This window comes from Rutidosis leptorrhynchoides, chromosome 11, assembly GCF_046630445.1.
Source record: "Rutidosis leptorrhynchoides isolate AG116_Rl617_1_P2 chromosome 11, CSIRO_AGI_Rlap_v1, whole genome shotgun sequence".
NCBI lineage: Eukaryota > Viridiplantae > Streptophyta > Magnoliopsida > Asterales > Asteraceae > Rutidosis > Rutidosis leptorrhynchoides.
Window position 1 is genome coordinate 263,314,101 of NC_092343.1, and position 27,501 is coordinate 263,341,601.

Sequence of the window (27,501 nt, forward strand, 5' to 3'; positions counted from 1 at the left end):
AAACCACAAAAATTTATGTTTGAAAACATAAAAACTCCTTTTTGGACCACAAAATTATATGCTAGAAAATATATAAAAACATTATTCCATTTACAGTGAGCCACCTGGTAACCACTAAACCAGTTATTTACCCTTGCCAAACACAATAAATAATATACACCGAACAAGTGTATCTTCAACTAAATACGAAGTACTAAACATTCCGATTATAAATTGCTAGCGCGTCTAGCTCGAAATGGGGTTGTCAAACCCGATAGATCTATCCGTAGGATTCGCGTTCACCAGTAGAAACCAGTGATTACAGTTACCAGACTAGGGAATATTTTTGTTCAACTCACAATGAATAATTTAAATCCACTTGTGTCCAAAATATAAAATAAATTGCATGTATTCTCATCCCAAAAGAGTTAAAATAGAAAAATTGCACTATAACTCACCTTAAAGCAAAAGAAGTAACCACACAAGAATGCGAACATCATACGAAGTAAAGTGATCAAGAATGATTACAATGCCGATATAAATAACTAACTTAGGTCAAGTCTTAGTATGATAGGTATTGTCCATGTTACAAGTAGACATAGAACAACACTCAACATGCATCGGTTTGATCAGAACAGCGTACGGACACACACTTTCCATTTTTAGAAAGTTTCTATTTTTAGCAGGTTTTCATTTTTGGAAAGTTTCTATTTTTGGAAAGTTTCTATTTTAGGAAAGTTTATATTTTAGGAACGTTTCTATTTTGGGAAAGTTTCTATTTTTGAAAAGTTTCCAAATTTGGAATGTTTCCATATTTAGAAAGTTTCTATTTTTAGAAAGTTTTAAGTTAGGAAAGTTTCCTTATTTAGAAAGTCAACAAAAGTCAACTGAAAGTCAAAGTCAACCGAAAGTCAACTCAAAAGTCAACCTTGGTCAAACATAGTCAACATTAATTTTAAAAGTGTAAGTTGTAATAATAATATAAGTTATAATGTTAATTAAAGTTAAATATGTAAAATTATGTCATAACATAAGTTTAATTAAATTAAAATGAATTATTAAAGTTAACATAAGTTTAAGTGATATAATTAATATAACATAAGTATTTAATTAATTAATTAAATATTAATTATAATATAAGTATTATTAATTAATAATAAATTTTAAATCATATCATAAGTATTATTAATTAATAATGAATTATTAATCATATCATAAGTTTCTAATTATAATTATTAAATCATAAGTACTTAATAATTAAATTATAATTAAATAATAACTAAGCCTTATAATAATTAAATAATTAATTAATCCTTATTATAAGTCTTATAATAATAATCTCATAATATAAGTTTAATACTTTTCATAAGTATTTTCCATTAATAATAAAAGTATTATTAATCATAAGTTTAATTAAAATGTTAATTAAATCATAAGTAATAATTAAATGATATAATAAATATATATCATAAGTCTTAAATTATAATAATTACTTTTTATATCATAAGTAATTTAATAATAATGAAAATCATTATTTATATCATAAGTTTTAATAATTAATCATAAGTTTTAATCAAAAGTTCATCGGGTCATATCTTGAGCCCCGGGTGTCGGTTTTCGGAGAGTCTTATATATATCTTCGCCTAATCAAACCACCCGACACATTGGTGTACTCAAGAACACTCCAAGAACAATAACCAAGTCGTGATGATCAGCCATTACACCATTTGGAACTTTAATCCGTTCAAAAACACGTTTTAGTCATAACGAGTGATCCGTGGCTCGGATTTCGATGACCCGAACATAAAAGTTCTTGCAATCATCAATCCTAACACACTAGTACACCCTAAAGACTCCAAATTGGTCACAAAGTCGGACCATACCTGTACCAATTCGTTTTTATATTTTAATCTCATCAAAACACCAATTTAAGCATAACTTTTGATCCGGAACTCGAAAAGAGGTGAATCAAAAGCCTAAAATTATGTACTAAATGAGTGGAACTCATCTATATACTTTATTTCATCAAAAATCACAGTTAAGTTCACTGATTTTAACCAACAAGCTGCTGTCCCAATTTAATTAAACCGAAAACATGAATTAACGAGCATTTCTACTCATACAATCAACAATACAATAACATATACGCATCATACTATCACAATAACATCAAAATACAGAATATTAAAGAAAAATTGAAAAGCTAGTGTGACGATCGCTCCAAATCCATATGGACGAACACGTCATTCATTGATTTCATTGCGAGGTATTTGACCTCTATGTGATACGTTTTGTAACATTGCATTCGTTTGAAAAGGTATTTCATAAATGAATATATAAATTCCAGGTTTTTTTTACATCTGATGATTCCTACGTATAGACATTCACCATTTAAATGGTTTACAATAATACATCTGTTGACAATACAGTCAAAATAAGATACATGGTAATGGTTTGATGAATGCAAGTTTCTTGTATATAGCATGTATGACTCCAAGCACATAACTTGTATCACGTATGAGCAAACAGCGGAAGACTTCTAGAAACCTGAGAATAAACATGCTAACAAGTGTCAACACAAAGGTTGGTGAGTTCATAGTTTTAATATTACACATAATCCGTATATCAATGTGGATTACAAAAGTTCAGTTGTTTTATTCAAAACGTTTATCAATAGGTTTTACATAAAAGGTGGATCACAAGATTTCAGTTATTTCATTCGAAACGTTTATCAATCGGTTCTACAAAATTGAGCACCCTGGTAACTAAACTTTAATGTTTATATAATTTGTACCCTTTGTATAATCATCTTAATAATACACGCAAACCAACGTGTACGCTTCTCAAATAGCATACGTCCGTTAAAAGGCTAGTGCTCTAGCTCGGACGGGGATATCAAGCCCTATGGATCCATATATAACTACTCGCGCCCACCAGTTCTTATAACCGGCAGTTACTAGTTACCAAAGCTAAGGGATTTTCGGTTCAAACTCAGTGTAGAATTTAGTATGTACTTGTATCCATTGCGTTTAAAATAAAGTGCATGTATTCTCAGCCCAAAAATATGTATAAAAAGGGATCAATGAACTCACACATATAAATATTGTATATCGGTTAATAAAGCATTTGCATGTATTCTCAGCCCAAAAATGTAGAGAGTAAAAGGGATCTTATGAAACTCACGCATATAAATATTGTATATCGGTTAATAAAACATTTGCATGTATTCTCAGCCCAAAAATGTAGAGAGTAAAAGGGATCTTATGAAACTCACAGTTTAATATTGATATACAATATTGCAGGAAAGCACGTAGACGCATCGGAGATGATAAACACGAGGTTTGATTCACAAAAATACCCCCGAACATTACCCATAATTTCCTTGGCAATAACTCATATTTTCCTTAGCTCTTTCCCGCTCGAAAACATATTTTGAAAATTACTTGGACAGCACTCCGTCGTAATATTTTTTGTACATTATTATTTTTGTATCGCAAAAATAATAACACTAATAATAATAAAAAATAATAAGATTAATAATAATCTTATTAATAATAATAATAATAATAATAATGATAATAAATAATAAATAATATTACGGAGTATATATATATTTGTGTATGTGTGTGATTTAAATCGAGCGAAAACACTGAAATTTATAGATGTGGCCTGAAATCTGGAGTCATGCGACTCGCATGGAAATGGCCTTCTGGCCATGCGACTCGCATGAGGACCAGGGACAGCTCACATTGTTTTGGCTCCTAGCTTGTCGACATAATTAAATATTAATATAATATATATAATTTAAATAATTAATTATATATTATATTAAATTCACGTGCATAGTTGACTTGTAATTTTTGTTCCGATAAGTCGTACGTCATCACTCGACTTATGTCCCGGTTCTGGTTTTTCGAATGTCCTTTCGTACGCTGAGAAAACTTGTATTTTACGTTTCGTGACACGTACCTTTGTCAAGATATAGCCTTAAGTTATCCATAAACTATACCACTCATAGTATATCTTAAACTTTCGAGTATTTTGGTCATTTACTTCTATAAATCATCGTCTCGTTATTTGTTAAAAATACATTTTAAAATAGTGTTTTACTGTAGCAAAGTTACTGTAGCAAAGCCAAATTTTACTGTAGCAATTCACTGTAGCAAAGTCAATTTCACTGTAGCAAATAGTGATTTTCGAAAACACTGTAGCATTTTGAGTAATGTGGCAATTTGAAAACACTGTAGCAAATTAGTGTTTAACTGGTTCATCTTAAACGCTTTTGTTAACTTATCTAAATATCAATTGAATCAATAAACGAATGTTACTATCGTTTATTATATATATGTATATATCTTTTTAATATACATAAATCAGTTTTTAAATACACATTGGACGTTATTTATAAATAAATTTTAATAATAAATATTTCAACTTATCATATACATTCAAATAGATATTTAAACCAATAAGTTTAATGTACGGTATCAAACAATTAATACATTGTTACCTTTTCATGTTATAGTATATATGTATCTTTTTACATATAATTGTTCGCGAATCGTCGAAAACAACCGAAGGTATTTAAATATATAAAAGTAATTCAAAAATTTTGAGATTCAGTTTTACAGACTTTGCTTATCGTGTCGGAAATGTTAATCATACAAAGATTAAGTTTAAATTTAGTCGAAATTTCTGGGTCATCACAGCTAGGGTTAGGGTTTATACCCTAATCAAGAAAAGATTAATATAGACGCGTAGAGGATGATGCGGTGAATCCGGAAATGATGAAAGCCCTTTGATTTGCTTCCTTGATTCTTGAAGATGATGATGAATGTTGTGGTGGTAGGCGACGGCTCAAAAGGGAGGAGAGGGAGGAGGAAAAACTTGAGAGAAAATATTAGGTTTGGTGGAAAATGCTAATGAGAGTGTAATTACAAAATTGAGGAAAAAGATGAGGCTATACACCACTCCCTTGGTGTATTTTAGCCAAAAACCTAATGAGGTGGGCCCTACATGGCCCACAATGATAAATGTGTAATTGCTTTTAGCCCAAATGCCCGATCGAAGCCCGAAACGCGAAAACGCTACTACGTGATTGATTTTTCGGAGAGATAACAAATACGCGACAAATAAAATACATAAATACTATATATAATCATATGACATTAAAATATAATATTTAAAATAAATTAGATTTAAAAATCCCAAAAGCTTGACCGTTGGTTTGAAAATCGAAAAGATTCGCCGGATAGAAATCCGCGACACGTAAAAACGTATAACTTAAAATATGAATACAAATATTCACATAACACATAATAATTAATATATTATTAAAAAAATAATAATATATGTCATAGAAATGACGTGGCACGAATAAAAGTTAACGGTCATTAAATAATTAACTGTAAAAGATAACGGAAAAAGTAGGGTCGTTACAATTTGTTTCCTCACAATTCAATTCACTCTCATCTCTGCACTCTATATATATTTATTATTATTATTATTATTATTATTATTATTATTATTATTATTATTATTATTATTATTATTAGAATTATTATTATTATTATTATTAATATTATTATTATTATTATTATTATTATTATTATTATTATTATTATTATTATTATTATTATTATTATTATTATTATTATTAAGATTATTATTATTAATCTTAATATTAGTAGTATTAGTGTTAGTATTAGTATTATAATTTATACATAAAATACTACGACGAGGTTTTGCTCGCATGTTTTCAAAATGAGTTTTTGAGCGGGATAGAGCTAAGGAAAATATGGGTTATAGCTATGGAGGTTATGGGTAATGTTCATGGGTATTGTTCGCAAGTCAAACCTAGTATTTATCATCTCTGTTGCGTCTACGTACTTTCCTGCAATATTGAATCACAATATTGATACGTGAGCATTCATATCTTATCTTTTATATATTATTTGTGTATCCATGTCTAGTGCTCGAGTATATATATTTATGCATGCTTGTATGCTAAATTTCGTCGTTAAACAGTTTATGATGAATCAAGAATTAAATACATATATTACTGATAAAAGGTATATGATATGCATGTTTTTGGAAAGCTGGCGAAAAATCAATAACTTTTCATTTAGAAATCGCGTAATTTCGATGAACGAATCAAAAGATATGGTCAATTGAATTATGATTGACGTTAATTGGAATTGCTTTTGAATCTGCAATTAATATTTAAACAACTTGTTTGTAATATTGATAAATTGGATTTTTGAATATTACCAACCGAGTAAATGAATCTTTATATAAGGTACATCTCATTTTGTTGAACTATTGTCAAAATTGACCTTTTGAAACAACTTTGGATAACTTTTGTATGTCGATCTCGAGCATTAGGATTGTGATACACTATAACCTGACCTAGCTTGATAGACATTTATTGACCAACATATGTTCTATAGGTTGAGATCTACGGTTATTTGGTAATCCGATTTTCGGTCACATTTTGGTGAACGACTTTATATGCTGCTAAGGTGAGTTTCATTTGCTCCCTTTTTAATTGCTTTTGCAATCTATATTTTTGGGCTGAGAGTACATGCAATTTATTTTAAACACAATGGATACAAGTACATATTAAATTCTACACTGAGTTTAAACCGAAAATCCCTTAGCTTTGGTAACTAGTAACTGCCGGTTATAAGAACTGGTGGGCGCGAGTAGTAGTATATGGATTCATAGGGCTTGATATCCCCGTCCGAGCTAGAGCACTAGCCTTTTAACGGACATATGCTATTTGAGAAGCGTACACGTTGGTTTGCGTGTATTATTAAGATGACTATACAAAGGGTATAAATTATATATACGTTAAGTTTAGTTATCAGGGTGCTCAATTTTGTAGAATATTTTGATAAATGTTTCTGGATGAAACAACTGAAATCTTGTGATCCACCTTTATATACAGATTATGCGCAACATTAAAACTATGAACTCACCAACCTTTGTGATGACACTTGTTAGCATGTTTATTTTCAGGTTCCCTAGAAGTCTTCCGCCATTTACTTATATGTTAGACAAGCTATGTGCATGGAGTCATACATGGCATATTTTTCAAGGAAACGTTGCATTCACCAAATCATCACCATGTATCTTATTTTGACTGCATTGTCAACGGAAGTATTATTGTAAACCATTATTTACGGTGATTGTCTATATATAGAAATCATCAGATGTCGAAAACCTTTGATTTAAACATTCATTTATGGTGTGCCTTTTCAAAAGAATGCAATGTTTACAAAACGTATCATATAGAGGTCAAATACCTCACAATGAAATCGGATGAATGACGTGTTCGTCCATATGGATTTGGAGCGATCGTCACACCCGCAGATGCAATCCCTACTTATATAGTTATGTTTTAAAAAATCCTTTTAAATTATAAGCGTCCCTAACCCAATTTTACATTTTCCATCCCGCCTCAAGATTTCATTTCCTTCCAAACCCTAATATTCATTTCTCCCCAAATCAGATATCACAATCTCATATACACTTCTCCCTCCCCAAATCAGATATCCAATCCTATTAGCTAAGTCGAAAACGTCGGAACTTATAGAAAAGAGCCAACGACGAGAAGGGTGGAACATGTGAAACCATAAACGAATAGAACGATACCCGACACAATTGAAGAAGCGGGGCAAACTATGCCGATGTTATGGATAGAGCTCATCCAATTTACCACAATAATCATGGGAACAAGTTTAATATGATCGATTATTTGCCTTTAAATGTTTTTTTTGTTATATAATATTTAATGAAAACTATACCAATACCAATAAGAATAAATTTTAAAACCAAATCTAATCATATAACTTTCATCTAATATCATATAACACAAATGAAAATATGTAAACTCAAAATTTAAAAATAAAAACTGGCAAAAAGTCAACAGTTATTTTGTGACGGAGGGACTATTTGTTTTAGATTATTAAAAAATAATTATTACTAACATGCTAAATAATAAGTAAAACTTAATTACTGGTATTTAATCTCATTGAAAAATTAAAATTAAAAAATATTACTAAGAGACAAAAAAAAAAGCGTATAGAGTGTATAGTTAAATTAAATTAATAATTCATATTCATAAAAAAAATATAGTTGAAAAAGTCAAAGTTAAATGTCAATTTACAAATATTTGATAACCTGGGAGTGCAAAATAAAAAAGTGTGTATCTTTCTTATCTATAATAAGAAAAATATTATGGCATCATTCAAACCCATGTGTAAAAAGCTCAGCCCTTTGATATGTTTACTTAATTCTAATCTGAACCGTTTAAATAGCTAATGTCGTCATTTAGAATTCTCATGGGTAGTTACAGAACCTAATTGCCCATTTTCCCCCTTACCCTCTCCCTAATTCGAAAACCAAAAACCGTCATCCCCATTCATCATTCGATTTCATCCTAAAAACTTAAAACTGTCATATCTATTAACCGCATTTAAAATCCCCTTAATCTCATTCCATTCCAGAAAATTTGATTTAATGGTCGCAACAAAATTAGGATTGTAATCATAGCGATGATTTTGCTCCAAAACCCTAATCTGGTAAGACTTGCTTTATTGACTTAATTTCATTTAATTTTTACTAAGTCTTATCTTTCAACTAATTTCTAATCTAACGGTGTGCATTTTTATATCTTTCATTTGATTAATTTACCCACTCTGTACAAATGAGATTAATTTGTCAATAATTATTTATTCTTAATTTGCACAATCTGGAAGATGGAGATTAATTTGTACAATGTGGAAGATGGAGATTAATTTGCACAATCTAATAACTTAATTTCTAATCTCACTGTGTGCGTCGTTATTAAATCTATTCTTAATTTCTTTGTATATCCCTCTGATGTGGATGATTGAGATTACTCTGCAAATTGCTTTCTGTTTTTTATGTTTATCTGCTTTCTGTTTTTATGTTTATCTGCTGTAGCAAAGGACTCTTCAAGTTGTTGTAGCATCAATATAAAGATTTGATGTTTATTGCATTTTGATGTTTTATTATTTTAGAACATGTGGGCATGAATATATGGTCTTTTGAGTGTCAACATTCTTTATAACTAAGTAGGTGTTTGGGTTTGCATTTACTAATTTGTTGATTATTGTGACTTAGTAGTTGTTAACTCTTTATTATTGATGTTCCGATGAACATATATTACTTAGAATAATGACAATAACATCTATGAAAAACAAATACATTTGCAGATCCTGAAGAAATATGGCAGATTAATGGGTAAGGGCTAACAAAATGTACCTGAAGCTACACATGAGTCACCAAACCTGTCTGTTCTTGACGATGGAGAAGAACGCCTTCCTTCTCAAAATAATTTTCACACTATTACCCTCACAAGTCAATGCAGCTATATGGGGTATATAACTTTCTTAGTTTTCTTATTAATGTTAATCGATGAGTGATGATTCTGCTATTCTATTTATAAATGTGACTTTTTCCTTTTTGGGTGAGTCAAGTTCTTTGATAACATGGACGAGTATGAAAATAACATGAAATCATGGATAGGATATTTGGTTCGTTATAGAACTGAACTCCACTCACTGTCTTTTATTGTTATAGATTCTGAAAATAGTGGGTCTCTGTTATATTTGTAGACCAGCTGAAGTTGGTCTCAAGCTATGAGTGAGTCATATTTAATTAAACTTGTGGTAGTATAGTTTGAAAATTATGATACTTAACTTCAAAGGTTTATAATCTTTGATAATGTTATTGCATCTTATTAATAAGAAATTGGAAAAAGAAATGTGAAGATGACTCATAAAATTTATAAGGTTTGTTGGATAGCACACCAACAGTTAGTACAATCTATGACCGTTATGTAGGCAACGGGTAATGTTAGCCCAACCATTACTTCATATGAGGTACCTGAAACAACCCAACCCGTATTCCATACGATAATTTTTTTTTTTTAAAATAATACACATTTACGCGCCAATTAAATGTGTAAACCATTCCACACGTCTCGTTAAAACATACAACAAGTTTAGTGTTTACAAAAGGCACAAAGGCCATTAACGAATGTGATACAAGTTTGACCAATACAAAAATGATAGTTTTAAACCAAACAACACATCGATCATGGTTTGGGACTAAACTACCCAAAACGCTAGGCCAACTTCCAAAAGCTCTAACATAACATCATCAAGGGACACCTAGTGCCCAACAACCCCCTTGCCCTTGTCAACACCTGCATCTAAAAGATAAACAACGAGAGGGGTAAGCTAAAGCTTAGTGGGTGCAACAATTATACGTTTACATATACAACCTACTTACTTGCATTCACTTACGCATTTACCGCATACATGCTAGCATTATAAGTAATCATACCATCACAAGTATAACACTAAACCTTCCACCATACGAGCTAGCATAACAATAGCATATAGTTTAAACAATATAATATGCTACAATCCACACACACAACCATGGTTAACCAAACGAACGAGGGAACGGTGTTTAAAGACCGTCGGAGTTCATAACAACCATTAGTGCACTTAACACTTCGTACACTAACCCCACGGGTGGCATCTTAACACGTCGATACTTCACCCCGGGTGGTGCCTTAACACTTCGACACTTCACCCCGAGTGGTGTCTTAGCACATCGACACTTCACTCGTTACATCTCTCGGAGTGGCATCTTAACACATCGATACTTCACTCCTGAGTGGTGTCTTAACACATCGACACTTCACTCGCCACGTGAGGAGCGGTGTCTTAACACGTTGACACTTCACAACTCAACTACACAAATAAATACATCATATATGCACGCATATAATTATTCCACTCACCTTAACACCTCAGTGGTGATTTAATGCTTCCGAAGGCTTCAAAGCAAAGTACCTATTGCATAAGTACACATTCAATTACACAACTAGTGGAATTAACCACATTACACATACTTGAGCATTTAATGACCCGATTCGCATTAAATGACTCAACCACACCAAAACCGCCCTTAAATGGCCAAGACCCGACTTTAATCACTAAAGCTAATGAATTAAGGTCTACTAACTTCAACTAACATAAACTTGTGGCATTTCATACACATTTCACCCAATTAGGTCAACTAGTACATTTTTGACCCATTTTAATTACTTAGACTCACAATCAAGTCAAACTTACCCCTTAACACTTCTTTCATAAATCTAAAAGTGTATTAGTGACTAACAACGTCATTAAACACTTACAATCTCAAATCACAAGACCAAAACCCTAGATTGTGACTATTAGGGTTTCATTACAACAACATAACCCAAATTCACCCATTTTACCCTCAAATGGGTCATACAAGTCTCTAGTAACCAAAACCCTAGCCATTAACCAAATTTAGATTTAGAACTTACCGAGACTATCAACGGGTAGCTAGAGACAAGAGGAACAACTTTAATTCTTGCTCTAAAGATCAACCCTCAATCCTTCACTCTCAAATCTCACTTTTAATCTAAATGGGTGTTGAGTTTTTGGGAGAGAAAATGAAAGAAATAGAAAAAGGAAAATGAATTAAATGAACTAGTGGATGAGATTTAATGCTCCAATCTGATCCATACGCCAAATTACCAAATTGCCCCTTAAAGTCATTTAATTTGAGCTAACATCGGAGTCTGTCCTGCAGTATTGCCGCGACGCGGCTTAAACCGTCACGGCGCGACATACAACATAAAAATCGACCTCCCTTAACTCAACTTCTGTTCCTGATTTGCTTGTTATGCCGCGGCGCGGACCCATTTGTCGCGGCGCGGCCTAAGGCACTATCTGGCCAGTTCGACCATCTTAAACAAATTTCAACATTAATTAATTTTGTACATTCCAAACCCGCTTCCTATTCTCACCTAACCTTCAACTATAGTCTCACAAGACTTAACGTTATCAAAACCCACATATAGACTTGCTTATGCACACATTATCAAGTATACACATATATCTAACGAGTTACAAACGTACAAATGGTTAAGTATGTACCTTTCGATACGTACGGGAAAAACGGGATGCTACAACTCTCCCCCACTTGAATCGGAGCTCGTCCTCGCGATCCAAGCCGCATGACAAGCCGGAAGATATACCAAGACAAACTCTTCGGATTCCCATGTAAACTCGGAACCCTTTCGATGTCACCATTGCACCTTGAAAGTTCTAATTTCCATGTTTCGCAACATCTTAACCTTCTCATCAAGGATTGCAACCGGTTCTTCCGCATACTCTAGCTTGTTATTCAACGTAATCTCATCTAAAGGCACCCAAGTCGAGTCATCCGCAAGACACTTACGAAGATGGGAAACATGAAACGTGTTATGGATTCCCGCAAGTTCTTCGGGTAACTCTAGTCGATAAGCAACCTCACCAACACGTGCCGAAACCTTGAAAGGACCAATAAACCGAGAAGCTAACTTTCCTCGTTTTCGAAACCGGATAACACCCTTCCATGGAGAAACCTTAAGCATCACCATGTCACCTTCTTGAAACTCAATCGTTCTCCTACCTTTATCGGCATAAGACTTTTGTCTATCTTGTGCCGCTTTAAGTCGAGCCCGAATCATTTCAATCTTACTATTCGTCTCCAAGACCAAATCGGAACTCCCGATTTCCCTTTGACCCACTTCTCCCCAACAAATGGGAGTTCGACACCTACGCCCATAAAGCATCTCATACGGTGGCATTCCAATACTAGTGTGGTAACTATTATTGTACGAGAATTCCACCAATGGCAAGTGCTCATCCCAACTTCCACCAAAATCAATAATACACGCCCTTAACATATCCTCCAACGTTTGGTTCGTACGCTCGGTTTGACCGTCCGTTTGAGGATGATATGCCGTGCTCATTTTCAATCGAGTACCCATATCTTCATGAAACTTGTTCCAAAACCGGGACGTAAAACGGGTATCTCGATCCGAAACAATAGATATAGGAACCCCATGTCTCGATATCACCTCCTTGATAAACAACTTGGATAAAGTCTCCGATGATATCGTTTCCCGAATGGGAAGAAACAAAGCACTTTTCATCAATCGATCAACTATCACCCAAATCGTATCATATTGGGTTCTCGCCGTCTTTGGTAACTTAGTAATGAAGTCCATGATAATGTGCTCCCATTTCCATTTCGGGACTTCCAAGGGTTGTAACTTACCGTACGGCTTTTGGTGTCCGGCTTTAACTTGCAAACACGTGACGCATTGTTCAACATACTTAACCACATCACGTTTCATACCGGGCCACCAATAATCTTTCTTCAAGTCATAGTACATCTTTGTTTCACCCGGATGAATGGAATACTTTGACTTATGTGCTTCATCTAGTAGCACTTGTCAGTTACCACCCATCTTAGGTACCCACACTCTTCCTTGAAATGACAACAAACCATGCGAGCTCATAGTAATGAACTCCATTTGCCCCACAATCCGCTCTTCATGCTTGTTGTGAACATACGCTTCTATTTGAATCTCACCAAGCTTTACAAGGAAATCGTTAGTAATAATCATGTGTAACGATCCTACTCGTATCGCCGGATGTTGACTCTTTCGACTCAACGCATCCGCGACCACGTTCGCCTTTCCCGGATGGTAAAGTATCTCACAATCATAATCCTTTACCACATCCATCCACCTACGTTGACGATAATTTAAATCTCGTTGAGTAAAGAGATGTTTCAAACTCATATGGTCCGAATAAATCGTACACTTGACACCATACAAGTAGTGGCGCCAAATTTTCAACGCATGAACCACCGCTGCCAATTCAAGATCGTGAGTCGGGTATCTCTTTTCGTGTTCCTTTAATTGTCGAGAGGCGTAAGCGATGACTTTACCTCTTTGCATCAAAACACACCCGAGCCCATTTAAAGAAGTATCACAATAAACCGTCATGTCTTCTACCCCTTCCGGCAATACTAACACCGGAGCTTGACACAATTTCTCTTTTAACAATTGAAAAGCGATTTCTTGCTCGTTCTCCCAATTAAACCTTACATTCTTCCTCGTTAACTTCATCAAAGGAGAAGCAATCTTAGAAAAGTCTTGGATAAACCGACGATAATAACCGGCCAATCCGAGAAAACTTCGGATCTCCGTAGGCGTAGTCGGTTGTCCCCAACTCTTCACCGTTTCTATCTTCCCCGGGTCTACTTGAATTCCTTCTCGATTCACAATATGGCCAAGGAATTGAACCTCCCTTAGCCAAAATTCACATTTGGAGAATTTTGCATACAACTTCTCCTTCCGCAATGTCTTCAACACTTCACGCAAATGGTGCTCATGTTCCTTCATACTCTTAGAATAAACAAGTATGTCGTCGATGAACACAATTACCGACTTGTCCAACATAGGTTGGCACACTCGGTTCATAAGATCCATGAATACCGCCGGTGCATTCGTAAGACCAAAAGGCATAACTACAAACTCATAATGCCCATAACGCGTTCGAAAAGCCGTTTTCGCTATGTCTTCCTCACGGACCCACACTTGATGATAGCCGGACCGTAAGTCAATCTTAGAAAAATACGTTGCACCTTGGAGTTGGTCAAACAAATCGTCAATCTGAGGCAATGGATAACTATTCTTGATCGTCACTTTATTCAACTCCCTATAATCGATGCACATCCGCATACTTCCATCTTTCTTTTTCACAAACAAAACCGGAGCACCCCATGGCGAGGAGCTCGGTCGAATGAAACCCTTTTCAAGCAACTCTTGGGTTTGATTTAACAACTCTTGCATTTCCGTCAGCACTAGACGATAAGGAGTTTTAGCAATGGGAGTAGCTCCCGGAACCAACTCAATGCGAAATTCTACTTGTCTTTCCGCCGGAACACCCGGTAACTCATCCGGAAAAATGTCTTCAAGCTCATTAACCACCGGAATTTTACGAATGGGTGGTGGCTCATTATGAGTATCAACTACATGAGCGAGATAACATACACCACCTCTTGAGAAAACGTCGTGCCCGTGCATAAGTGCATAATGGTACGAGTCTTCTTCGTTTATCACCATGTATAATCAACTCTCCCCCACTTGGGGTTCTCACACGAATGAACTTATCATGGCATGCAATATCGGCTCTATAACGATCGAGCTAATCCATGCCAACAACAATATCAAACTCACCCAAAGTCATCGGAATGAGATCGATTTTAAACGTTTCGGTACCAAACACAACATTACAATCTTTACACACATCAACCCCTAGCACCGTCTTACCATCCGCTATTTCAACTTCTACCGGATGACTTAACTTAGCTAGCGGTTTGTTAAGCTTAGACACAAATCGAGGCGATACAAAAGACAAATTAGCACCGCTATCAAATAATATCTTTGCCGGATTAGAGTTAACCATGAAAGTACCTGAGACAACTTCATTGGAATGCCTGGCCTCATCATTGGTCATCAAATAATTTCGCCCCTTAGCCGTGCCCGCCGCCTTCTCTAACCTCTTAACATGATCACCCCGCAAGTCGGGACACTCCGGCCTCTTATGCCCTTCTTTACCGCAATTAAAACAAGTGAGCTTGGTTGTGGTTGATTGTTTCGGGCACTCACGAGCCATGTGCCCCCTTTGCCCACAATTGTAGCAAGCATAAGTAAAATCACCGGATGCACCCTTCTTAACACTTCCAACACTCTCGGAGCCCTTCTTGTGCTTCTTGTTAGAAAAGTTCGAATGACTAGTAGCTTCAAACTTCTTTTTGCCGAAGGTAAAGCCACTCTTTCTCAAGATGAGCGACTCGAAACCTTTGGCCATATCAAACAACTCATCAAAACTCTTCACCACATTCACGCTTATCTTCTCTGGATAATTATCATTCAAGATTCGGTAAAAGTCTTCCTTCAACATTTTATCATTCCCGACATACTCCGGGCAAAATTGGGTTTTCGACAAGTAAACGGATTTAAGAGTATTCAATTCCATCGACCCTTGCCTCAAGGAATGTAACTCGTCCTTAAGCCTAGTAAGATCGGCTAAAGTTCGGTACTCTTGGAAGAACTCCGTTTTGAATTCATCCCAAGTAAAATCCATGCATTGTTCTTCGCCATAAACTTGGATTTTTGCATCCCACCATTGCTTCGCATCACCTCTTAGCATGCTACAACCATACCTTGTCTTTTTATCAATCGGGCATTCACAAGTTCGAAAGGCCCCCTCCATATCGGAGATCCACCGGGCACTCTTTAACGGGTCTCTTTAGCCCTCAAAAATAGGTGGTTGAGCATCTTTGAAATTCTTAAAAAAAAGTCACGTCTTCCCACATTATCTTCATGTAGGACGGCTTTAACTTGTTCTTTGACTACATTGACCAATTGTTCGTCAATTGAGTCTAGGAACATCTTCTTGATATCCACAAGGTACTCTGCCTTTTGACTTTTAAGGATGGCCTCAATCTTGGCCGTCAACTCGGCGTCCTCACTAGTGCCCCCATTTTCGGTGTCGTGTCCGTTTCTCATCTTCATTTTATAAAACGGAAAAGATTAAACAACGAACGAAACAAAAGGACATAACACGTATGCATATACGTATACCCCACACTACTCCATCTTACTCAACAATCGTCGTACATTACTTGTTTGACACGATTTGCACTCGTAACAATGGTAGCTAATCATTGTTACGCGAGCACGTCGCATTAACTTGCTAGTACAACGTCCATCTCGCTTGATGATTGCTAAACACATCACAAATCAATTAGCACGAGGTTAGTTAACATAACCAAAGCACTAACAATTCCCGATTAGACCCAAAGTCCTACAAGTCCCGCATAAAAGCGCATGCACAATAAAGTCTAAGTCTAGGCACCTATCTCAAGTCGCCTAAATCTCTTAGACCATGATCTGATACCACTTGAAACAACCCAACCCGTATTCCATACGATAATTTTTTTTTTAAAATAATACACATTTACGCGCCAATTAAATGTGTAAACCATTCCACACGTCTCGTTAAAACATACAACAAGTTTAGTATTTACAAAAGGCACAAAGGCCATTAACGAATGTGATACAAGTTTGACCAATACAAAAATGATAGTTTTAAACCAAACAACACATCGAACATGGTTTGGGACTAAACTACCCAAAACGCTAGGCCAACTTTCAAAAGCTCCAACATAACATCATCAAGGGATACCTAGTGCCCAATAACCCCCTTGCCCTTGTCCACACCTGCATCTAAATGATAAACAACGAGAGGGGTAAGCTAAAGCTTAGTGAGTGCAACAATTATACGTTTACATATACAACCTACTTACTTGCATTCACTTACGCATTTACCGCATACATGCTAGCATTATAAGTAATCATACCATCACAAGTATAACACTAAACCTTCCACCATACGAGCTAGCATAACAATAGCATATAGTTTAAACAATATAATATGCTACAATCCACACACACAACCATGGTTAACCAAACGAACGAGGGAACGGTGTTTAAAGACCGTCGGAGTTCATAACAACCATTAGTGCACTTAACACTTCGTACACTAACCCCACGGGTGTCATCTTAACACGTCGATACTTCACCCCGGGTGGTGCCTTAACACTTCGACACTTCACCCCGAGTGGTGTCTTAGCACATCGACACTTCACTCGTTACATCTCTCGGAGTGGCATCTTAACACATCGATACTTCACTCCCGAGTGGTGTCTTAACACATCGACACTTCACTCGCCACGTAAGGAGTGGTGTCTTAACATGTCGACACTTCACAACTCAACTACACAAATAAATACATCATATATGCACACATATAATTATTCCACTCACCTTAACACCTCGGTGGTGATTTAATGCTTCTGAAGGCTTCAAAGCAAAGTACCTATTACATAAGTACACATTCAATTACACAACTAGTGGAATTAACCACATTACACATACTTGAGCATTTAATGACCCGATTCGCATTAAATGACTCAACCACACCAAAATCGCCCTTAAATGGCCAAGACCCGACTTTAATCACTAAAGCTAGTGAATTAAGGTCTACTAACTTCAACTAACACAAACTTGTGGCATTTCATACCCATTTCACCCAATTAGGTCAACTAGTACATTTTTGACCCATTTTAATTACTTAGACTCACAATCAAGTCAAACTTACCCCTTAACACTTCTTTCATAAATCTAAAAGTGTATTAGTGACTAACAACGTCATTAAACACTTACAATCTCAAATCACAAGACCAAAACCCTAGATTGTGACTATTAGGGTTTCATTACAACAACATAACCCAAATTCACCCATTTTACCCTCAAATGGGTCATACAAGTCTCTAGTAACCAAAACCCTAGCCATTAACCAAATTTAGAGTTAGAACTTACCGAGACTATAACGGGTAGCTAGAGACAAGAGGAACAACTTTAATTCTTGCTCCAAAGATCAACCCTCAATCCTTCACTCTCAAATCTCACTTTTAATCTAAATGGGTGTTGAGTTTTTGGGAGAGAAAATGAAAGAAATAGAAAAAGGAAAATGAATTAAATGAACTAGTGGATGAGATTTAATGCTCCAATCTGGTCCATACGCCAAATTACCAAATTGCCCCTTAAAGTCATTTAATTTGAGCTAACATCGGAGTCTGTCCTGCAGTATTGCCGCGGCGCGGCTTAAACCGTCGCGGCGTGACATACAACATAAAAATCGACCTCCCTTAACTCAACTTCTGTTCCTGATTTGCTTGTTATGCCGCGGCGCGGACCCGTTTGTCGCGGCGCGGCCTAAGGCACTATCTGGCCAGTTCGACCATCTTAAACAAATTTCAACATTAATTAATTTTGTACATTCCAAACCCGCTTCCTATTCTCACCTAACCTTCAACTATAGTCTCGCAAGACTTAACGCTATCAAAACCCACATATAGACTTGCTTATGCACACATTATCAAGTATACACATATATGTAACGAGTTACAAACGTACAAATGGTTAAGTATGTACCTTTCGATACGTACGGGAAAAACGGGATGTTACTGTACCTTAATAAGCTTAATATGCTAGAGTACTTTTTGAGCCTTAAAAATGGGGTGCAAAATTTCATGTATCTTTGTTGTTGATTTTTCATATGAACATGGAATACGGTTGAAGAAAAACAAGAAATTGAAGAATCCAACAAAATAATACATCTTTGATGTCGTGGCAAGTTTTGAATTTATTCCAAGTATGTTTATATCTCATATTTGATCCCACATAGTTTTTACAGGTTGGATCTTATTTGAATTTTAATATTCTTAAAGATTATTTTCTGATGCATTTCGACTTGATGATGATGATGATGAAGAAATTTGTATTTTGGATGATTGGTTACCTGCAAAACCCCACCACCAGGTATGTCGACTGCTACTGCGTCATTCAAGGTTTGATTGTGTTAATATTTTGTAAGAAACACGCTTTTTCCTTACTAATATGGGTTTTCTTTAAAAATTACATCTTGATTAAACATATGCCATCCCATTCCACAAAACTTTGATCTTAGTTTTTTGTCATAATTTGTGTAGTTCTGCTAATAAGAAATTATGATGGATGGAAGGAAAAGGAGCAAATCTTGCATTGATGGCAGTCATAGGACTATTACGGTGGGGGTCACAATTGTAACAGATTCTTCAAAAATCAACATGATAGGCTTGACATATATCATTACATCATTGCACTTATTACTATAGTTTTATGTATAATTCCGCGAAGTCGTGAATTATAACATTAACTAGATGTTAGCATTCACGTCTTTACCCTTAAACTTGAGTAAAATCAAAAGTTTAGCTACTTGCAAACGAGGTGTAAATCTTTCGTTTATAACTTGTCACAATTTGTACTCATTTACTTTGTGTATCTAATTCTAATGTTTTTGATATTTGTCAATTTATTATTCACATATACTTCACAACTATTACTTATATCATTAATATAAATAACTTATTAAATATATATATTTTAAGAATCTTGTATGATAAAATACCCGCGAATGCGCGGGTTATAAACTAGTTTATTATTTATTATATAAATATATAAATATAAATATACTAATTTCCATGGTTGCCTACTGCCCCTGTTGGTTTACTGTTTCGTTTGGATTAATTTGTTCATTCACTTAATAATTTTTGAGGGTACTTTAGTCATATTTGCATCCTTTCTCAATCTCATACTTATATAGTTGTTCTAGGGTGTATTTTTTTTTGGACCGACGTTCATTCACCTACCCGTCGTTGCTGGTGTGATTTGGCGACGTTTCCTTTTTTTCGTCCCTATTGCCTAACATCTCCAATGGTTAATAATAATAATCGATCCATGTTCATCGACGGTTGCCGCGGTTGATTTTCGTTGCGCGATGGTCTCTGTTACCTTTGCTAATCGTTGTTAGAGGTCCGTTCTTATTGTTTCTTTTGATGGTTGTTGCAGAGGGTTTATGCCGTCGGATTTATGTCAGGGTTTCTTCTTTTCATCGTTGTTGAAGACGGTAAGTTTCTATTCGCTATTTGATGGTTTTAGGGTTTCGTTTTCATAATTATTTGCTTTAAACATATCCGAAAGATAATATAGGGTTGAAATTTTATTTGTTTTTCAGAAAGGGGGCTCTATATATGTATTATATTATATACTGAAAAGTAGAATTAGAGTAATTGTTGTTTGATTTAATAATATGTGGCTCTTGAAACCGTTAGCTGTTGTTGGTAACTGTTTCTCTTAACTCTATTGTCTCATTTGATGCGTGTTGTTACTTTGGTAATTGGGTATGATTCGTTTGCATTGTTTTTGGGTTGCTGTAGCTGATGCGTGATTCAAATTTATTGTCCAAAGTGCATAGTTGGATGATACTGTACAGTTTCATTCCTTTTTACAAATTATTTTATTTGATGCATTGGTTTCAGAACTGGTTTCAAAAGACATAGTGTCACTGTAGCCAACGTCCTTGATTGTAAGCAGCTGGACGTTTAGCTATTTAGGCTAAAAATAAAAAATCTGGTGTTGTTTTCATTTATGCCTTTTTCCCTCTGTCTGTCGTTTGTTTTGGTTTTTATTTGTGTTATACTGTAACTTATATTTTTACAAGTTTCAGTAGTAAGTGATAATGACAATAGATTTTTGTAGCTGTAGACTTTTCTGCTGGGAGATTCACTTATATAAGCTAAATAGTATTAGTACATTCTTCTTTTTATATGTTTTCCATAGTTTTGCTACCTGTTTCAGTTCCTAGGTGCCAAAACAATGCTCCTATATCAGATAAAAAAAATATTTAGATTCAATTGGTATCATATAATATAATTTTTTAGATCCCTCATTTTCTTCTCTATCCTTTATCTTAACATGTTCCTTTGATGTCAATTATGAAATAGAATGGATATATTAGAAGCTTGATTTGCATATGTCAACTTATTGTTGGATAGGAAGCTTGCAATGCTCTTTTGGATTTTGCACAATTAGTAGTATTAATTGTTTTCTTTAATTTTGTTACATTTTTTATTTTAAATGTGAGTTCCATGAATACATTAAAGTGTGTTTGCAGGCTTTAGTACGTACAGTAAACAGAAATGCAGAAAGAGATTCAGTATATGAAGTTTTTAACCACTTGCAATAATTCATGCCAATGACTGTTAATGCAGGGTTATAGACAACAGGACATTGTTGAGATTGTTGCAGCAGATAAATCGGCAATTGAAGAGACTGATGAAAAGCTTAAACCGATTAAAACACCCGATCGTGATATGAAAGATACTGCTTGTCAATTTAATGATATACAAACATCCGATACTGCTATCAACACTGTTTTAAGTCAAAACAGTGACCTGATCATCGCTGTTTCATTTCCTTCTACACTTACTGACCATCCATCTTCAGGTAAAATAACAATAACATTAATAGGTTTATTATTACTAATAAACTGAGCTCTGATTATGTTATTTGTGTTCTTGAAATTGTGATGAAGTGCTGTGTAATTTCATCTATGTTCATCAATTTTGGTTCAGTATTAGTAAAAAATTTGTTTTTTTCTATTTTTTCTGTAAGCTTGCTAAATTTACTTAATTAATTTGTATTCCATCAGGACTTATGATTGATGAAAAGCCTAAAACAGCGGATGAAGAGACTTTTTAAAAGCTTAAACCGGCTGTTGAGATTGATGCAGTTAAATCGGCGATTCAAGACACTGATGAAAAGCCTAAACCAGTTGTTGAGATTGATGCCGATAAATTGGTGATTGAAATGACTGATGAAAAGCATGAACTGGCTGTTGAGATTGATACCGATAAATCAGCGATTGAAGAGACCGTTGAAAAGCCTAAACTGGCTGTTGAGATTGATGCCGATAAATCGCCGATCGAAGAGACTTATGAAAAACCTAAACCGGCTGTTGAGATCGATGCTGATAAATCGGTGATCGAGGAGACTGATGAAAAGCCTAAATCGATTGAAACTCCTGAGCCTGATATGGAAGATACTAACGAAGAGGTGTTAACTCAAAATGTTGACCCAGTTGCTTCATCTCCTTCTAAACTTGCCGAAAATCGATCTTCAGGTGAAATCCCAATATACACACACGCACACACACATCCATCCATATCATATCATTCTTTTCTTTTATATGGTTCTTGCAGTTGTGATGATGTGATGCGTGAATTTTCATTTTTTTTTATTAAAATTCCGCTTTAGTTAATTCACTACAAATCTGTTTCTATTTATATATTTTGTGTGCAAAAGATAGCTCAATTTAATTAATTTGTATTACATTTCAGGACTTGTGAGTGAGGAGAGTTTTGAGCAATTAGGAACTGTTGAGATTGTTGCTGCAATTCTGCAGTCAAAAAGATTGATGAAATGCCTACACTAATCAAAGCACCTGAACCTGAAAAGTGTGAAAAGAAACCGAAGTTCAATTTACGCAAAAGTTTAGCCTGGGACAGTGCCTTTTTTACAGTGATGGTATGCTATAACTTTAGCTTAATATTACATTTATTTGACGACTTCAATTATTTTAGAGGGTGTTTAGATTTTTGATTTGAAACTAGTCACTGCATCAGATTATAGCGACTTCAAGTTACTGTAATCTGTTTTTGATCTCTACATAAACAGTGTTTTGTTATTTATTAGGGGTCAAATGGTCACTCTTAGATAAACGAATACACAAGTTCTCCATGTAAGTCTGTTATAATTTATACCGATGTTCGGTATACTCATAAGTAAATAAATGATTAAGTAGCTCCCTAATTTTTTTTACATTACCGTTGCTAGTTATACATGTATCTGATCATTCCAATATTTTGGTATATTCACATTATAGTTATTTAATACTTACAAAACTGAGATTATATATTGTGGTAACCAACTTTATAGTTTAGTTTTTCACGTAGCTTCTTAGTTTACACATTTAGTTTTCATATATTCATTTGGATTGCTTCCTGAGAATCGCCATTCAACAGTTGGTATTAACTTTTTTATCATTTAAATTACGAGTTCTAATCATTCTCTATTGTATGTTTCCTAAATTTGCAACTTCATGTTCTTTTGTTGTTTGCAGCTGCAACAGTTGCTCCTACTACTTTGTTTCAGCGACCTATGCTACTGCTATGTCAAGCTATTAACTATCAGTGTTCATCATTGCCTGAAACCTTCGTCGCCCTTTATCCCTAAGGTATATAATTGCGTTCTTTTCTGCTTAATCAGTTACCTATTTCTCACTTCCAAATTTTGTGAAATTTGTTATTGTAGTAGAAGTTTAATTTGTCGCTATAGTAGGAACCTAAATGCTATGCTAGATGAATATTTGCTTGGACCGTATGGTTTATTTATGACAGTTGGAGACGCTATTGGTACGTCTCTTGTCTGTTTATATCGGTATGTCCTTGTTAAACTTGTAATAATTAACATTAATTTTAACGTGTACCTTTATCTTTATGTTTATACATGGATGGTTTATTTATAGGTGGTACGTTAAGATTGATAGAGATAGATGTTGACCTAATACGTTATGCTGACCTAATACGTTATGCGCTGCTTGTCATTGATTTTACGTTCTTGTTAAATGTTATTCGAATTGGGATTAATTGTGAATTTTTATGTTTAGTTTTGTTTGTGTTATGAGAATAATTTATTGAAAAATAATTTTGTTTTATTTTGAAATATATAATCTTTTTTGTAGGTAGTACCTCTTGATTAAGAAGATTGCTTCATGATCGATCTGCTCGTTCTTAGGATTCATGTTTTTACTTCTTTATTATTATCACCAAATGTTACTAGACTTTTATATTTGATTTTTGTAACTATGTTTACTTCCAGATGAAACATATATGAGATTATGGGTTTGCTATTAAATAAAAATTAGTTTTTGAATGTCAATCTCATTTATAGAATTTGTTTGTTTTAATTATAATTTTATGATCATGTCCATGATTATTTTATATTTATCATGATCATTATGGCTGATTTGCTCGACCCTAAAAATCGGTTTTATAATTTTACTTTGAGATTTAAGGACCCTTTTAAAAGGTCCTAATATATGTTTTTAGGACCAATTTGTATTGTAAATATTTATATTATAAGACCCTAAAAAGAGTTTCATAATTTTAGTTGAGATATTAGGACCTTTTTAATGGATCCTAATATATGTTTTAGGACTCATTTATATTGTAAATAATAATTATATTATAGGACCCTAAAAAGGGTATCATCATCTTGGTTAGGATATTGGTTAGGATATTAGGACCTTCATTAACAGTCATAACATGTGCTTTTTAGGACCTTTTTTGTGTGTTTTAGGACCTTATTGAAAGGTCGCAATATAGCATTTAGGACTCTATTCATGTGGTCCTTGGGTATTTTATAGGACCCTATTCAAGAGTTTCAAAAACTTATGTTATGACCCTATTTGTGTGGTCCTTAATGATATTATAGGACCCTTATTTATGAGTTTCATAAACTTATTAGAACCCTTTTTAAGAATCCTAATATGTTTTTAGGACACTTAAATAAAGTCCTTATATGTTTTAAAATATTAGAAGTATATATATGATCATATAATAAGGTCCTAATATGTTAATGGGATCATTTCTAACGGTCCTTAATGATATTATAGAACCCTTATTCATGGGTTTCATAAACTTTATTCAGCTATTAGGACCCTTTTTAAAGATCCTCGTATGTTTTTTAAGACCCTTAAATAAAGTACTTATATGTTTTAACATATTAGATGTCACATTATATGACCCTATAATAAGGTCATAATATGTTCATGGGACCTTTCGTAAGGATTTTTATACATTTTTTAAAACCCTTTTCTAATAAGGTCCTAATATGTTGGTAGGACCCTTATTAGTCTATTGGGACGCCACTGTGGGAGGACCATTTCGTTAGTGGTCCTATCAGCTCAAAGGTCCTATTAGAGTACATAATAGGACTATAAGGCCGTTTTTCTTAGTGGTTGATCATTATGAGATACCAACAAGATAATGTCCTATTAAGTACTTTTTTATGCAACCATAAATTTAAGGGTCCTAATAATCATATGATAATTAGGACCTCAAATACCAAGCGTCCTAGTTTTGTGACCTTATTATCTTGTTGGTTGATCATTATAAGACACCAACAAGATAACGTCTTATTAGGTATATTTTTATGCAACCACAAATTTGAGGGTCCTAATAGTCATATGATAATTAGGACATCAAATACCAAGCGTCCTATTATTGTGACCTTAGTATCTTGTTAGTTGATCATTATGAGACACCAAGAAGATAATATCCTATTAAGTACATTTTTATGCAACCACAAATTTAAGGGTCCTAATAGTCATATTGGACGTGGGCTGGGTGACGTGAATAAATGTTATTGTTTAATGGCAGGGCAATATTTGGATTGCAGCCGTGACGATTCATTATTTGTCACTTGGTTTACGCATACGTCTGAGCCTTAAAGAGAACCACAATGATTACCAACGTAGTTTTTGAGTGATTTTCTTTACTAAAACTACACATTTGTATTAACGATTGTGTTTCATCATGTTGGCAATTCTAACGGGTATTCTTGTCTTTTGCAACGTTTGTTAGATATATGCTATATTCTCTTATGGTTGCTTCCATTTCATTCTTTCCCACACACAAATATCAGTTGGGTCCAGGAATGAAGAATGAAAATGGTTTTCTATTATTTGTATACAAAGAAGCTTAATAGAAAAGACTATGATGATAAATTTTTATGGGTTGGGTCCAGGAATGAAGAATAATGGTTTTGTATCTTGGCGAGGCAACTTTGAGTTTGCAGCCATGGCGATTCCTATTCTCTTTCCTTACTTTACCCAATTATGTGAGCCTATATTTGCTACTCGTTGACCCTCCTCTCATATTTTCCAAAATAAATCAATGCAAAACAAGAATAATTTTTTGAGGTAACATTTAATTTGTGTTTGTGTATTCAGACATTGAACTTTATTTCACTACAATAAAAGTGAGTATATAGGACCTTTTTTTCTGGGACCTGGTAAAGGGTCCTAAAAGCTACTTAGATAGGACCAGACAACATTTAGGGTCTCATTATGATATACGCTTTTAGAGTGTGGTCCTAAAGAGCTATTTAGTGGGACACATTATTTTTTGTGTCTTATTATCATATATTTTCATAGGAAGTGAATCCTAATAGAGGAGTTTATAAAGCATTTATTTGTTAGTGTCTCATTATATGTTTATGTAATAGGAAATTTGATATGAACGTCATATCAAATAAACCTTTAGAGGCCATTTATTTTTGAGAGTCTTATTATACTGTAACATATTAGGACATTTGATACTTATGTCCTATAAATGCATGTTATTAGGACACTTAAATTATTAATGCATGTTAGCATATGATTTAATATGAGATAATAGGACATTTAAATTGTGAATCATATTGTAACAACCCGCCTCCAATAACCGACCAAAAACAGTCCCAAAAAAAAATTTAAACTGCTGCTCAGGTGTGGTGCGCGGCGCGCTCCACTGAAAGTGCGCAGCGCGCACAAGGCGTTCCAGGCTCTGATCAAACTGTTTTTAACTCGTAAAAAGATGGACCACTTCCCGACATATTTAGACCGAACGCTTTTCACGGCAAACTTATATATGTAAAACTAACACGAATCAAACATAAAACGATGTTTTACAAGCGGGGCCCATACGACCCAAAATACAAGTTTAATACAAGTTTAGAGTTTCGACCACCAAAAAGTTTAAGTTTCAAACTACACAATGAGCATGGCGTTTGGGATTAAACTACCCAACTATCGGTCAAACTCCAAGAGCTACTAAAGCCAAAAGCGTCCCCTAGCATCAAGCGGGATCTCTAGTCCGAACGAATGCCCTTACCCTTATCCACGCCGGAACCTATAAAATGGTAAACAACGAGAGGGTAAGCTAATGCTTAGTGAATGCAATACTTATACATATACATATGTAATTTACCTACACGCATCCACCTATAAAACCATTACATACAACGAACAAACGAATTAGCATCAACAAACACAC

General features: G+C 34.5%; 1 protein-coding gene and 1 long non-coding RNA gene across 3 annotated transcripts; both read left to right on the forward strand.

Annotated features, from left to right (window-relative positions):
* Positions 1-8,346: 8,346 nt before the first annotated feature.
* Positions 8,347-19,896, forward strand: LOC139876909 (uncharacterized). The gene is made up of 4 exons (XR_011768361.1): positions 8,347-8,564; positions 9,222-9,385; positions 19,221-19,345; positions 19,516-19,896. It is a non-coding gene; the product is annotated as an uncharacterized lncRNA (long non-coding RNA).
* Positions 19,897-20,211: 315 nt separating this feature from the next.
* LOC139877351 (uncharacterized) lies at positions 20,212-24,343 on the forward strand. Of its 2 annotated transcripts, XM_071864775.1 has the most exons (7): positions 20,212-20,471; positions 21,616-21,850; positions 22,056-22,526; positions 22,744-22,930; positions 23,526-23,639; positions 23,744-23,842; positions 24,147-24,343. In XM_071864775.1, the coding sequence occupies exons 3-4, from the start codon at positions 22,214-22,216 to the stop codon at positions 22,836-22,838; spliced, it is 408 nt and encodes a 135-aa protein (XP_071720876.1). In that variant the 5' UTR covers positions 20,212-20,471; positions 21,616-21,850; positions 22,056-22,213; the 3' UTR covers positions 22,839-22,930; positions 23,526-23,639; positions 23,744-23,842; positions 24,147-24,343. The 2 variants fall into 2 exon arrangements, with proteins under 2 accessions (XP_071720876.1, XP_071720875.1); XM_071864774.1 differs by lacking the exon at positions 23,744-23,842.
* Positions 24,344-27,501: the final 3,158 nt, after the last annotated feature.

Coding starts and splice junctions, on each gene's coding strand:
- LOC139877351 (XM_071864775.1), top strand. CDS start 22,214: ATGACTGATGAAAAGCATGAACTGGCTGTTGAGATTGATACCGATAAA. Junction 22,527..22,743: donor TGCCGAAAATCGATCTTCAG/GTGAAATCCCAA, acceptor ATTACATTTCAG/GACTTGTGAGTGAGGAGAGT.